At 51.2% G+C, this 14673-nt stretch overlaps 6 protein-coding genes across 6 annotated transcripts; 5 read left to right on the top strand and 1 right to left on the bottom strand.

The window, feature by feature from the left end:
• Positions 1-390: 390 nt before the first annotated feature.
• Positions 391-2865, top strand: POX_d05490 (uncharacterized protein; the record flags this gene model as incomplete). The annotated part of the gene is made up of 7 exons (XM_050114335.1): positions 391-424; positions 493-530; positions 590-677; positions 739-885; positions 943-1145; positions 1206-1672; positions 1731-2865. 7 exons carry the CDS (start codon positions 391-393, stop codon positions 2863-2865), a joined length of 2112 nt encoding a protein of 703 aa, XP_049969286.1.
• Positions 2866-3600: 735 nt separating this feature from the next.
• POX_d05489 (uncharacterized protein) lies at positions 3601-7209 on the top strand (the record flags this gene model as incomplete). The annotated part of the gene is made up of 4 exons (XM_050114334.1): positions 3601-5593; positions 5650-6446; positions 6500-6826; positions 6883-7209. 4 exons carry the CDS (start codon positions 3601-3603, stop codon positions 7207-7209), a joined length of 3444 nt encoding a protein of 1147 aa, XP_049969285.1.
• A 376-nt stretch (positions 7210-7585) lies between these two features.
• POX_d05488 (uncharacterized protein) lies at positions 7586-8419 on the top strand (the record flags this gene model as incomplete). Its single annotated transcript, XM_050114333.1, has 1 exon — positions 7586-8419. One exon carries the CDS (start codon positions 7586-7588, stop codon positions 8417-8419), a length of 834 nt encoding a protein of 277 aa, XP_049969284.1.
• Positions 8420-9410: 991 nt separating this feature from the next.
• On the top strand, positions 9411-11894 carry POX_d05487 (uncharacterized protein; the record flags this gene model as incomplete). Its single annotated transcript, XM_050114332.1, has 3 exons — positions 9411-9505; positions 9607-9737; positions 9832-11894. 3 exons carry the CDS (start codon positions 9411-9413, stop codon positions 11892-11894), a joined length of 2289 nt encoding a protein of 762 aa, XP_049969283.1.
• Positions 11895-12100: 206 nt separating this feature from the next.
• Positions 12101-12919, bottom strand: POX_d05486 (uncharacterized protein; the record flags this gene model as incomplete). Its single annotated transcript, XM_050114331.1, has 4 exons — positions 12101-12301; positions 12455-12500; positions 12753-12818; positions 12867-12919. The coding sequence occupies 4 exons, from the start codon at positions 12917-12919 to the stop codon at positions 12101-12103; spliced, it is 366 nt and encodes a 121-aa protein (XP_049969282.1).
• Positions 12920-13708: 789 nt separating this feature from the next.
• POX_d05485 (uncharacterized protein) lies at positions 13709-14596 on the top strand (the record flags this gene model as incomplete). The annotated part of the gene is made up of 3 exons (XM_050114330.1): positions 13709-13753; positions 13816-14182; positions 14259-14596. 3 exons carry the CDS (start codon positions 13709-13711, stop codon positions 14594-14596), a joined length of 750 nt encoding a protein of 249 aa, XP_049969281.1.
• Positions 14597-14673: the final 77 nt, after the last annotated feature.

Below are 14673 nucleotides of genomic sequence, written 5' to 3'. Positions count from 1 at the left end.
TTCAAAGTGTAAAACGACAGCCAATGACGGAGGAATCGCAAATTGTGACTCGGATCGGCGTTACTTGTATGACGGAGAAAAATGGCATGCATGCGCAACTTTGGACTTGGGTACCAGTTGCTTATCGGGACGAGATCCCTGGCGCGCCACCCGGAGATCCACTTCTTGTCGATTGTCGAAGCTTCCCCCCATGGTGGGGAAACCCTCTCCTACGAGCATCCGACCAGTCAACCATCCCTGAACAAAATCCGAGGCACTGTCGGAGCCACCCGCTCCTAGATTGAACGACTCAAGCTTGCTCTCGAAAGCTTCCATTGCCACTGCTCAAGCTCCAATAGCCTTGGAGGGGGGTCTTTGCCGCGATCCTGGTCCCGACGGTTGTCCACCAGCATGGGGTCTTCCATCGTCGATATTCAACGTGACAGTACGTGGCCCGCTAAGAATATAGAATGATGCGACACATTGGCTAATCTTGCCCTCGCCATCTTCAAGTCATTCTCGGCGCCATTCGCAATGTGGTCGGCAACGAGGTAAGTCGAATTCATCCCACTCCCTCTTTGACACAATATTGACCGCCGATCTCGCTCAGTGGAAAGTTCTCGTGGCCGACGAGGCCAGCCGCAAGCTCATCAACAGCGCTGTCAAAGACGAGGAAATTCTCAACCTGAACGTCTCGAGTGAGCATGGCCCAAACTGGTGCGTAACTCGGTCGCATTGCTAAAGGACGCCACTCCGCAGACATCGAACAAATCGAGAATCGCCGGCCGCCCAATCCGGATATGAGTGCGCTCTACATACTCTCGCCGCAGTCATGGATCGTTGACTGCCTGATGGCTGATTTTGAGGTGGGACGATATAAGAAAGCATACTTGGTTTGGACCTCTTGTAAGTGCGGAATGCGGTTGCTTGCCTAGGCGTCTCGGAAACTGACGATGATGATAGTCCTCGAGCCTCAACAACGCCAGCGCCTCGATCGATCGGAAATGGCCCGCAAATACATTGCCGATTATCGCATTCTGAATATCGATTTTTATCCTCGCGAGTCACACTTGATCACTTTCCGTGACCCCTGGAGTTTCCCAGTGCTGTACCACCCAGCCTGTAACGGGCTAGTTCGCAAACATCTGGAGGAATTGGCCCAAAAGGTATGTTGATCAACACTGGCAAGCAAAGTTTAGTGTGGTCGAATTCTAAATCGATTACAGATCGTTTCTGTGTGCGCATCCTTGGGCGAGTATCCCGTGATCAGGTATTATCGGCCACGTGCGCCGACCCATGAAGCCGGCGTCCTTTGCTCTCACCTAGCTCGGTTCATTCAAACTGAATTGGATCAATTCGCACAATTTCAGCGAGATTTCCCCCCTCAAACCAACCGGCCTCGCGGTGTTTTACTTGTCGTTGACAGGTCTATGGACGTTTTCGCACCTTTACTCCACGAGTTCACATACGGTGCGATGGTTTTCGACCTTCTGCCCGTGAACGACGGTGAAAAAATCACTTACAAGACGCTGCTGAATCAGGGAAAACCAAACGAAGAAGTGAAGGAAATGGTGATCGGGGAGCACGACAAGGTGTGGGTGGACTATCGTCACATGCACATGAAGGATGTGCTTGAGAAACTCGGTGACGACTTCGCCAAGTTCAGAGCCGCGAACCCACAATTTGCCGAGGAGTAAGTCTGCCACCGCCTGTTGGAATAGATCTATGTAATGTGCTGACTTGTGCTACAGGAGTGAAAAAATCAGCGTGAATACAATTCGGGACATGCTGGTTGGTCTGAATGAATTTACAGAGGGTAAAGATGCGTACACGCTTCATTTGAATATGGCGGAAGAATGTATGAAGTTCTTCCAGGAACGCAAACTTATTGAAGTCAGCTCGATTGAACAGTCATTTGCGACTGGCCTTGACGAGAACTTTAAAAAGGCGAAAAATCTGGCTGCACAACTTGTCCAGTTGCTTGATGATGAAGCTGTTATTCATCCAGACCGACTGCGATTGATTCTGCTATACATCATGTATCGTGGCGGTCTTCTTGGGGGCGACATTCGCAAGTTGATGGCCCATGCACAATTGCCCGGACAGAATGGCCAGATCATTGCCAACTTGGATCTTCTAGGAGTTCGGGTGGAAAAGCCACTCAAGGATGATAAGCCAGCCGTCCAGCCTCTGTTCAACCGCAAGCCTCCGCCTCCGGATGCGGAGGAGCTCAGTTTGGCTCGCTACGAGCTGAATTTGAAACAGATGCTGGAGGAGCAAATTAAAGGCACGTTGGACCCCACGGTCTTCCCCTTCACGCGACCCCACACAGAGACCGACGGTGGCACCGCAACTCAAGAGATGCTGTCTCAGCAGGCTTCTTTGCGTAGCGCCAAGCCCACTTGGGCACGTACACGAGCTGTGGATCAGCCACGCCAGCGCATTATTGTGTTCATGGCCGGGGGTGCCACGCATTCCGAGTCTCGCGCATGCTATGAGGTGTCACAAGCTCACAATCGAGATGTCTACCTCGTCAGTAGCCACATGCTTACTCCGGCGCTCTTCCTGCGCCAGATCGGAGATCTTAGTGTCGATAAACGTCGACTGGATCTCCCTGCGGACCGACCCAAGCCCACGGCCCCGGCCCATCTTTTTGAGAGGAACGAACCCTCTCCTGCTGCTCCACAGCCTCAAAAGAAGGTCGTGCCACCACCCCATTTGAACCCTCCCGTGGCTCCCGGGGACATGATGGCCAAGATGTCTCTCAACAGCGAAACAGCACCCCCACATTCCAACGATTCACATAAGAAGGACAAGGACAAAAAGGGGAAGGACAAGAAGGATAAAGACAAAGGCAAGGAAAGAAAATATCGGTTCTTCAAATGATCAGTTGCTCCGATGATTCGGCGTCAAGCGACTTGATTCCATATATGTATCCTTGGTTGAGGATTTCAGCGAGACTATCATATGATACCATGTTTTTAAATACCATCTTGAAAGCTCGAGTTCCGTCGGGTGTTGTGATTTACGATGAGGGATAATGCGCTACTGAGCTACTGAGATGCCCCCGTCCTGAGGCCACTTCCACAACCCTATCCTGTTTCCACCCGACGTTTTCAACATATGAGTCTTCAAACATTTCTGGGTATGTATCAGTACTACCTGAGTACCTTTGCAACTCTGTGGGCGGGTGCCAGCTCTTGGTCCACCCCCATGTTTTGGGTAGCGGAAAAATGTTTCTTGTATACCTGCTTCTTGTAATGTGTACATCCAGTTGTGACCTTTTGTGACTGTACTCCACCTTTGTGGGTATCTCCGTGGCTCTAATTCAAAAAAATCAGAAGCAATGTCATTAGATACTCCATCTCTATCGATCGAGTCTTCAAGGGCAGTTGAAAAAACACAATCGAAACGCCGTGCTTGACACAAGTCTACTCCACTAGAGTTCTTCAGAGTGCAAGATAAAGTAATTATGTTGCCTGAGGTGTCAGCAACTTTGGCCTAGCGCACTGGTCACAACCAATCAGCACACGTGAAAGCTCGAAGGCATCGGAAACTTCAAAAATGGGGATTGGAAAAAAAAGGACGACCATTCTCACAGATCACCGCGCTACCAAAAAGATGCCTACTCACAGTGAAGATCATTCAAGAATAAAGCGTAGGAAGTTAGATGAGGGCACTTCCGCTGAGAATGTCAATTTCACATCGCCGGCTCAGCTACGCGACCTACTAGTTTTTCAACAGAATGCGCCTATTGCCAAGCAAGGTCAGTCGATACCCATTGCGGAACCTGAAAAGTGCCTCTCTATTAACAAGAATGTTTTGAAAGGAATTCTCAAGTTTAAAGAATTTCTGATTTCAATTGGGCAAGCGGAGAAGGAGAGTGACAAGCTTCAGAGGCTTCGGATCTTGAAAGGCTATTGTGACAAGCAAATCACCCCTGGCAAAGAGGAAGACTCCTCCATCTGTTTTCCAGACCTAATCCAGACGTGGAGTTTCGCTGACAGCAACAATAATGAGCCTCTGTTAACGAATGTGCCGTCTGTCCTGGCTCTTTTCCTGAAGACAGTCTCTCACCACCTTGAGTTTCGGGAATTTGGTGTTGCCTTGTGCAAGCACTTATTGCAGAAGGATCAGCTCAGACTTTTCAATCGTGGTCTGACAGCCACCAAGACAAAGGAACATCTGATCTCTCCATGTCTGCGTCTCCTTACTGAAATTGTCACATATGATGGCGGCGCTGTCGCGCGAAAACTCTACTTGAGTCGTTACATCACCTTTAAGCGGCTTGAGATTTTCTTGACGCCGAGCAAGCTGCAGCTTGAGGCCGCAGAGGATGACGCGCCCAAATCGACTCTCAGACGCAACGCTGTGAAGTATGTCCTTGCCAATCTCCGAGTTCAGCAAACCCTGGAGAAAAGCGACATTGTTGAGCAACCAAAGCTCACTCGTGCCTTGCTTGAACACATCCGAAAGGACTCCCGAGGAGATGTCATGGATATTATCAAAGCCGTTGAGCGAGATGTGGTGCAAGACGACTCACTTTCACGCAAATCCAAGAGCAAATTCTTCAACAAATGGAATTTAGAGAAGCTTGTGACGCTCTATGGATATGATCGGGAGTCCGATGAGCCCAACCCAGAGGGAATAATCATCGCAAATGAAATTCATCGGGTTCTGATGAACGTCTGCAAGACTGCTGGCCTAGGTGTTCTGTTACCAGAGACAGGCTGGTATCCAGTTGGAGCAGACCCCGAGCTCTTACCAATTGAAGACGACGAATGCATTGAATTAGGTCTTGACTCTCCTGCACATGTGGAAAAATACAGGGAAAATGTTCCTGTGCGAAACAATTCCTTGTCCCATCTGATTCAATGTCTCCGCCCCGATGCAGACAGTCTACAGATTGAATTGCTGGTCACTATTTTCAAGGCTGCCCCGGAGCTGATCGCCGATTTCTTCTCGAAGAAGACCATGTTCACAGCTGATCCTAAGGCTACCCCTTCATGGATGGCTGAATCTACCTTTCTCTTTTCAACTGTGCAGCTTCCGGTCCCAGCAAATTGTGGCTGGAAAGATAAGCTACCTGCTCTGGCGCCTCCCGTATCTGTTGTCATTGAGAATGTCATTCCACGACCGCTGAGCCAGAAGACCATGACACGATGCTTGAATCAGAATGCTGAAATCATCACTTTATTTGCAGTCCGTATTCTGACGCTCGCTTTCAAGAAACTTGGTTTGGTCCTCAAAGTCTTCCGAGCTGATCACGGCCAGTCTCAGTTGTTCTGGAATCAAGCTTCTTCAAAGCTTCTGGCTGAGTTCTCTCGCAGAGCGCCGGCTGTCAAGGATGCAGTCACGCTTTTCCGTCGCACTTCCAAGGATGACCTGCAACAACAGGAGGCTGTTGCGGAGCTGTTGGCATGCTACTACGAGTTGATGCCAGATATCGCTTTAGAGGAGAATTTTGATGTCTCGTTGGTTCTCGTAGATGTTTTAAAGCGTATTGAGGAGCCCGAATTAAGCAAGGACGACTCCGAAATGCTGTTAAGTCAGCTGCAGAGCGTTCTCCAGATAGCTCAACAGTCTGCGTCTATGCGGTGGTGGCAGAAGCCAGGTACGTCGCTTTTCCCAACGATGGCATGGCTAAATTCATACTAACATCTCATTCAGCATCTATGCAATATTCGCCCTTCACTTCGATTCTGAAGGTTCTCACGACAACATCTGATAAGGATTCTGCACGTCGCATTTCGGCCTTACTCAGGTCGATCCTCGCGGAGAACTCAGTTCTGCAAAATTCACCTCATTCATTCAATGCCTTGCTCTCCAGCTTTGAAGATTCTGACTCAAAGGCTCTTCATCATCAACTAAGCTTCCTCGATAACTGCGTGACCCGAGTCGCAAAGAAGCCTGTCCACTACTTGGACTTGATCGGAGACAGCTCGCCAAATGATTCTCTGACAAGTCCACTTGTCGCCGCCATCGTTGAACAATGGCCTTTTGTGGTGAGAGCTAAGGATGAGGCTGCTGAAGCCGCTATTGGTGCATGGATCGCGAAACTTCTTGCTCACCTGAAACAAGCTGGAGAAAGCTCCGATGCCATAAAGGCCGCTCGAGACACTTTAGTGGACGCTACCGAGGCGAAGAAGACCCGCTCCGTCCTCAAGAAGTCCCTGAAAGGGTTGGATGAAAGCAGCAACGAAGACAGAATGGATGTTGATTCTGGGCCATCAACCTCTCACGCCGCGTCTCAGAATGATTCTGCGGTGGACCTAGAGGAGATATTCGGTCCTCTGCCAACCGAGGGAACCACGCACAATGCGCTCCATCGATGGGAAAGAGAGGATATAGAGCAAGCTGTTGAACAAGGCCGTATTGCAGAGCTAGTACTTTGTCTTTGTTCGCAACACGAGGAAGTACGGAGGCAGGCATTCTCCAAGATCGCTCGTTTCATGGCTCAGCTGAAAGTAAGTCCGACTGTACCCTGCCCGACTCTAGTCTTTACTAATCTTGTATACAGGAATCTAATTACGCAGAGTGGCGCACCGTTTATACTCTCGCGGGTGAGCTTCTCGAAACCGTGAACCAGATTGGCATGAACGAGCCGGTTCCCTGGATTGTTGGTGAATGTGCTGCCAATTGCTTGCGAGTCTTGGTCAGCCCTTTGCATAAGGTCTACGGCAAAGTCAATAAGTTCCTGCAGAAGGCCCCCGTTTGGGAAGTGGAGAAACTCCCGTCGTACTGGATCGACAAAATTATTTTGAATGAGCCTGAGCTGGACGATGGCTATCCTGACGAAGTTGACTGGCTACTTGGGCTGTTTGTCAAAGGCCTTCGAAGCCACGCTGTGAGTTCTGAGATTTGAATCATCTAACGTCATCGATTCCCTAACAATCTCTTCAGGATATGGAAATCTATAGACGGGCAAACGTCTTTGAACGCATTCTCTCGCTCTATCAATCGCCAAGTCTCAACGACGCAGCTCGGCGCAAAATTCTTCACATCTTGTACCGTGCTGCGCAGGTGGGTGGGAGTACTACGCTCATCACTCGTGCCGGAGTGATTAGCTGGATACACATTCGAGTTGCGGAAGCTGACGCGAAGGAAGCCGCGCTTCTGGTGGCTTTGGCACTTACTCTCCATGAGACTTCTGACCGCGCACGCGTTGACACATGGAGTGCTGGCACTGTTGAGCATGCTCTCAAGGAGATTACGCACGACAAAGCCTGATGACCATATTGTATAATGAACGTGTTACTTCTTCCGTCATCCTTGAAGTGTGTTACATCAATCATCGCCATCGACTACGCAGGAAAGCCGAGATGGGTTTCGGATGCTCGTGTCCGACGCCAGTTCGGCGTGGGTGCCAAACAATCTCACAACATAACCTTTTTCTTTTGGCCACTTTCTCAATAATGACGGCCATACTCTTGAGCCCTATAAAATCAGACTGCTCCCCTTGCCTCGTCCTCTTTTTTTTTTTTCTCTCCTTCATCCATCCTCTTCTCGATTTCACTCTCCTCACATCGTGGTATCATCCATCTCCTTGTTCCATCAGTTTGTTTGTAATATCATCGTTTCTTCTTGGAATCGACCTTTGTACGCAATGTCTTCTCCAATCATCACTTCCAGCCAGCGAGCTGCTCCTGGTGGCAACAGTTATCTTGAGGATGAAGTCATCACTTGTCTCATGAATCTCAGACTGATCAAGCTGCTGCCTGACGAAGCAGCGGTCAAAAATGGCTTCACTCTCACTAAATGCTTGACCCGTCAGTACCTTTCTCGCTTACCCATGTTCCGCAGCCGCTTTCCTTGTGGGATCTTCAGTGATGGATCCTCCGAGGAGCTGCCTCTCACACGAGTGGGTACCAAAGCACTCGAATTCATCGGGTTTACATCTACAGCCGCAGAAGTCATCTGGGCTCGCTTCCTTCAGGACCATTCGGCCATGAAAAAGATCTTTTCTCGCAACCCTCACTCACCTCTGCACTTCCTCAACTTCGTTGTCACCTACCTCGGCTCCTTCCAAGACCTGTTGGCAGTTGGCGTGTCGCAAGACAGAGCTGCCAAGCTCATCGGCCTGCAGCCAGGCTTCCTCCCAGATCTGTTCAGCCACTATGCAGATGGTGCTGGATTCAGACCCCAAGTCCTGTGCAAGCTTGTGACCCACATGGTCACACACAAATACCAACAGCTCACTGAGTGGCACTTCGCCCTTCACAAGCTGGCGAATGAGCTGTTGGTCAAGAAGAAGAAGCAGCTGCTGTGGCTGCCGAAGCTGTCGATGCAGAAGCAGAAGCAGCGGCGGCGGCAGCAGCAGCAGCAGTATCCGATGCAGCAGCAGCATCCGAGCAGGCCCCGCATTTCACCTCTTGCTGCACCAGAGGTGTCTTCTCACAAGGGGTGGTCCTTCCTCGAGTCACTGCCTCTCCCAATGTGAACGCCCGTTTGGGTGTTCGTTTGTTCAAGTAGACCTGAGCTGAATTGAATTGAACTTGCTCTTGCTATCTTTTGATCTACCCTCCCCGTCCCCTCACTAATCGTGGAAGGTCCCCTTGGATTGATAATAGATAGAAGCTCTCCCAGCTTGCTCGCAGAGCCCGCACATTGTAATAATGCCTCATGCTCTACAGCATGTGTCTGATTTTCGATCATGGGGACTTTTTTTGAAGCTAGAGAAGTGTGCACTGAACAGCGCTGTGAGAGTTGTCTGCACATGATTAGACTAGCTTGTGAATTCTAGATCATCTCTGGAATGAGAGAAAAGCTGCTCCATGGTCGGTCACTTTACACGCTCAGTTCAAGTATGTGGTACTCTCGTGACTTGCTAGCTGTTTACTGTTGATGCGAAGGTCACGGGTGGTGCTGCCCGCACACGCCTCTTCTCAATCTCCCGCTGCTACTTCATCTTTGGCCCATTCAATCACCACCCCTTCCATTTACAACCGTTGATCATTCGCCTTCAAACTCTCCTATCGCTGGAACAACCTCCCATATTATTGCTTCTGTTCGAGTGATTCCGTCATCCAAGTCCCGCTTTCTGGCTGGGAGGACGGTTCGTGATCTCCGAGACTCCTGCTTGGCTCCTACCGTATTCAGTTATCCACCTTTCCCCTCCATCCTCACCGACCCCGACTCCGCCTTAAGCCTCGCCAGAGTCGCCACAAAGTGGCTTGCGATCTGCGCGTTTCACTCAATCCCGATTTCACATCTACTCCCGGCTTTCTGCTCTCCATACTCCTTCGGCGTTTGGTCCCCTTCAGCTAACCTCTCGCCCCTCCTCAAACGTCTTCCAACCCTGTACCACGCGTTTGCCCGCTACGCAACCTTCATCATACCCAATGAGAGCACAGTGATCGATCTCCCGTGGATTATCGACCGCACACAGCTACTGCCCCCTCACCACAACCTCAACCCCGGATCTAGCCGTCATGGCGCGACGGTACGAGATCGACGAATTGCTGTCGCTGCGCTCATCGCCTCTTGTCGCCAAACCCCCTGGTTTACCCCCAATTGAGGAATGGATGTGAGTTGACCTGCCCTCGTCATTCTGATTACTCTGCATCCCCATCCGTGCAAAGCAAAGGACTGACATCGCCTGCCTAACCCCCCCCCTATTCCACACAGGCCCCAACCAGACCCAGCTAGTCAGACCAAGCAGCGAACCCCTCGTGATACGAACAATGCCGGGGAGACAAGCACCAACAGAAGACCCAGTTTCTTTGAAGCTCGACACATCGCCCGCGGCTCGAACTCCGGTAGGTCTAGCGTTCGGGTTCTAGAAGTCATGAGCCATTGGAAGGTTTCCACCCTGGGGATTTTGATTGCTGATTTATCCGCGATGTGCTACAGAAGATATTATTCTCGGCCCTCCAAAAACCGCCTTTGCTTCATCTCGTATTGGCGGTATCGGCAAAGGATCATTCGACCTTAATGACCGTCCAGGACGCACGGGCGACACGGATGACAAGAATGAACGCTTCAACTTCCGCGACAAGCTTCTGAAAGAGAAAGATGGGTCTGAACGGGATCTGGACCGCCGCGACGGAAAGTCTACGGCCTTGACCGGTCGACGCGGGGAAAGAGAGGACTGGAATGCTACCCGCCCTCGTCGCGCTCTCGGGACTGATGAGCAAGATCGCAAGCCGCGTCGCAATGGCGAATTCGACCGTTGGGAGAATCGAGAGAATACTCGGGACCTCACGACCGAGCGAGGCGTTCGGGATCGAGACACTCGTGCGGCTGTGAAGAAAGATGGCCAACCCACCAGAGCTAAATTGGAGGGAAGCTGGTTCAGAGATGAAGCCGCACATGAAGTTGGTGATGCCGAAGACGACAAACAACAACATCGCACTCGAGAGTGGCGTCGTGACCGACACGGTGCGGATCGCGATTGGACCCGCGGTGCGAAATTGGAGCAAGAGCCGGAATGGCTCGATAGCAACGAACGCGATGAGCCACGACGCGCTCACACGCAGGAAGATTTTGAGCGATGGAAGGAAAGAATGAAGGCTGGATCTGGTGCTGGTCAGCAGGCTCCGGTTCATGAAGAGAAGAAGGAGGCCCCCGCCGAGCCACACGTCCCGGACAATCGGCCAGAATCCCACCCTACAGATGGAGAAATCTTCAGTCATCCGGGTGCCCATTTTGCGGCAGATGCTTCAATGGAGCGATTTTTCGGCATGCTCGGGGAGCCGAAACCCCAAGTGCCAGATGTTGCATCTCCAATTGCCGTTGAACAAACTCCCAAGAAGGAGACCCTGGCCCCGAACACTGCTATGAAGTCTGGCAAATCATCTCGATTTGCTGGGCTTTTTAGCCCACCGCCAGAATCGCCAGTGAGGGAGCCCGCTTCTCAAGGACCCTCGCTGGCCACCTTGTTCGGGGGCGGGAGTCCAGCCAATGCCCAGGACGCAGATCAAGAAGGATTCCAGCGCATTCTCAAGATGCTTGGGGGAGGAAGCAGCCGATCTAACAACGGTACCCCAAACCAGGACGAATCGCGCCAGTCGTCTCGACATGTTCCAATGGCCCGCCCCGAACCACCACTGCGCGCACCTACAGGCATGTCCTCCCCTAGAGACTCTCTTCCGCAGTCGGAGTACATGAGTCCCTTGGAGATGCCTCACGCCCAGGCTTCTGGAAAGGAGCCTCAGGCTCGCGAGCGCGAGCACCTGCTTCGTCTCATGCAGCAAGTTCGTGTCGGACCCCCCTCGGGTCACCCGTCCCAGCACTCATCACCGAGCTCCAGTGTGGCACCACCCCCGGGCTTGATACCGGAGATGATGTCTCGGCCTCCTCCTGGACTCGGTGCCCAAAAGACACCTAATTTCCTTGATGATCCAGCCATTGCCAACATGCAGCGGCCGGATAGCGAACAGCTCCGCCGAAGGGTTCCTAACGGACCACCTCCGTTAGGCTACTTTGATGATGCGCCATTTATCAACCAGGCCGGCCAGGGTTCAATGACTCCAGGTGGTTCTCGTCCTCTTCAAGGCTTGACCCAGCCTCCAATGCCACTTCAGCGGCCACCAGGGCTGGAACACATGCCGCCCCCTGGCTGGGCTGGGCAACATGTACCTCAACCCAATGGACCGAATCCAATGGGTGCTCCTCCAGGTATCCCAGCACCCAATCGTGGCTTCCCGCCGGGCATGGTTCCAATGCCCCTTCGCGGGCCCCCACCTGGTATGATGCCACCCCCAGGATACATGGGGGGTCCACCACCGCCTGGCTTCCCTAACATGCCACCCAATCCCGATGTCATGATGGGAGCCGCCCCTGGAGGTCAAGGCCCCTTTGTACCAGGCCCTCAAGGACCGCCGCCGACCTCTCGCCATCTCCTGGAGATGTTTGGTCAGCCCAACGGGGGTGATGGGCGTGGCGGCATGATCGGACCGGGTCAGTTCAGATAAGGGGAGAAGAGCCGATGCCAGCACGAGATTTTGATGTGTTTCCAAGCTTCACGCAGTTTTACTCTTTCTTTTTCCAGTCAATACTACGAATTGTCGTGAGCGTCAGAAGGATGGCTGGGCCGGCCGAGGTTCTTCCTTTCTTTGCTTTCTAACTGGTAGCATGTCGTCTAGCAGCTTTGCATTTCATGGAACCATGCAACACCTCTTTATGTTTCTTGGCCCTCATACACCGATACCACGTGTTGTCGCTTTATTGTGTTTGTGCTGAGTATTCTCATTATGAGCCTCTGCCTTTTCTGCTGGCTCTTCTGGTCCTCATTCTGCGACACTTGGCTATTCTGTACGAATCTGCCCTTTGTGCTTGTTGCACGGGGTGTAAACATTTTCGCGAACGAACAACCCTTGTCCTGTATCATGTGTTAGCTAGATTAACAATCCTGTCATGAACTCTATGACAACTGGAAATCCACATGCGATGGCGACGAAACCACAATTCACTCCCATGTAAGTCAGGTCGGGTTCTGTAAAAATGTATCCTTTGCCTGGAATTTTGTACATACCTTATCGCAGGGAGGAGGTTCCGCATAATCCCAACGGCGAGTCAACCTAATCGGACTCAGGACTATTAGCTCTTGTAAAATGGACGCTACTATCAGGGTATGTCTCGATCTTGAATATATTGTTGCAGTGGAGATAGTATCAGGGGCAGCCCGATATGCATTTATCCCCGATAGGCAACTGCTCAGTGCTATTGGTAGGTAGTTCTGCGTCCTAACTTTCGATGATGTCGCACTGAACAGGTAACTGGTAGTTGGAGGAGGGTATATTGCGGAAAATAAGGGCTGTAACAAGACATACCTTGTCAGAATCAGTAGGTTTACATGCTCACTCGCCTCCGGCTGGTGACTACATGTTTCAGCAGGGCTGTCAACAGTAGAGCTTGCTTATATAGCATGTTCATATTACACTTACCTGGAAGGTGTGCTCTCTATGGCGACTCTTACCAGACCTCGAGTGTAATTCATCTTGAATTGAGTGGGACACGACTACTGGCCTTGCAATCAGTCTAGAATGGTTTTGTAACAAAAGGGACAAGTACGAGAGTTTTCAAGTCTCTGAGCATCAGGGTAGGACTTTCTGACTGACGTTTCTAGGTCTGTTGAGACTATCATGTACTGCGTAGTGATGAGTCCCCGCAAACACAGGGATTTTCAAGACAAACTCAATGTGAAAGTACATTAAATCGGGAACATGAATCTCGAGCCATTCGATATCATTTTGAGTCATTAAGGCAGCTTAGCGTCTATGAATACCGAGGATAAGTAAAATTTTCTGGACTAACCTATTTTCAAACTGGAAAATGATAACTTCTTGAGGGAACTCGTAAAATCAATTTGGGCAGAAGTAAATAGTCTCTATGCCTATAGTAGCCATGCCCTTTACCGGCGTGAGACTGAAGATATGCGAGCTCTGGCAATGTTGAGTGGAATGCGCTTTATCTTCTGTGTTATTTGAGGTAGTGAACGTTAAAGACGGCCTCACATGAAGGTGATTATGCTTTCAGAGGAAGAGAGATCAAACATTAGCTCGCGAAGGTAGACTTTACCGCGCTCAAGTGCCTTCTCGACTCGTACAGAAGCCTCACTTGATACATAAACAAACATAGACGATTCTAGTCCTTGCAATTTGTTTGATCTGCCGGCGTTATTCCTCAAGCACGTGTATTATACACACACGAATTCTTCCATCGTGTACCATCTTACCTTTTTCTTGCCATCCCTTTGGATTCACAACACCGAATCGTGAAAATCACCATGGTTTCAGAGCATCTTCACCACCGTGCTCACCACACTCACGATGTAAGTTGGAGAGCTTACCCGTCTTCTTGGAGTCTTTTTGTTGAATGCTAAGAGACCCAAAGCATCCAGTCATTCAACCATCTCCTGCGTTGAGTCCAAACTCCAACAGACTCTGCTATCGTTCGTACCGTCTCGCCCGCCAGACCCGTCTGCCCCCCGGCCTTCACCGAGTACCTCGCCTGCACCGTGTGCCCCGTGTGTCCCGCCTGACAAGCATGCAGTGGATGCAGCGAAGAGCTCGCCAGGCTCGTCTCTCACGCCTCCGTGGAAGGGGTGTGAACTCCTCGCAGACTGGTTTTACCATGCGCCCCCTCTCGAGACGACGACTCGCGCCCCGACTTGCCCGTGCTCATGTCCCGGGGTCGTCAAACCCGTCACTGGCGATGACCCGACTAGAAGCTCCCGAGAATATCGTGGAGTGGCCATGGCGTAGGTCAAAAACTTCTACTTTATATATTAGCACAATAAAGCCGGTCTTTTCCAACTAACCATCGTTATCAACCAGAGTATTTCTCACGGGCTCGCCGCTGGGACAGCCCGAGTGAGGAGCGGCACCAGTCGCCACAGAACGTGGGCGACGGTGAGATGGATAGTGAGGCCGATACAATCATCTGTCCGGTCCTCAACCCGCAGTTTACTCCAGATCGGCGAGCGAGTCGAGCCTTCCGCACGACCAACTCTGGAGGCCAGGACTTTGTGATCTACCGGGACCCGGTAGAATGGCCTGTCCCCAGATCTGGCTCAGCCAGTCAAGAAGATATCCTGGAGGAGCTAATGAACTGGGATGAGGATCAGGAGAATCAGCCCCCTGTAGACCACGAAGATGAGGAGAGTGAGGGGTAACAGCAACAGCCGCTCGTGTCAAGGCCCGAGAGGTTCCCGGGCTTGTGTGTCTTCTGTATGCACAACCTTAGTCAGAG

Source organism: Penicillium oxalicum, chromosome IV, assembly GCF_001723175.1.
Source record: "Penicillium oxalicum strain HP7-1 chromosome IV, whole genome shotgun sequence".
In the NCBI taxonomy this organism is placed as follows: Eukaryota; Fungi; Ascomycota; class Eurotiomycetes; order Eurotiales; family Aspergillaceae; genus Penicillium; species Penicillium oxalicum.
This window is presented reverse-complemented; position numbering and strand designations above follow the sequence as displayed.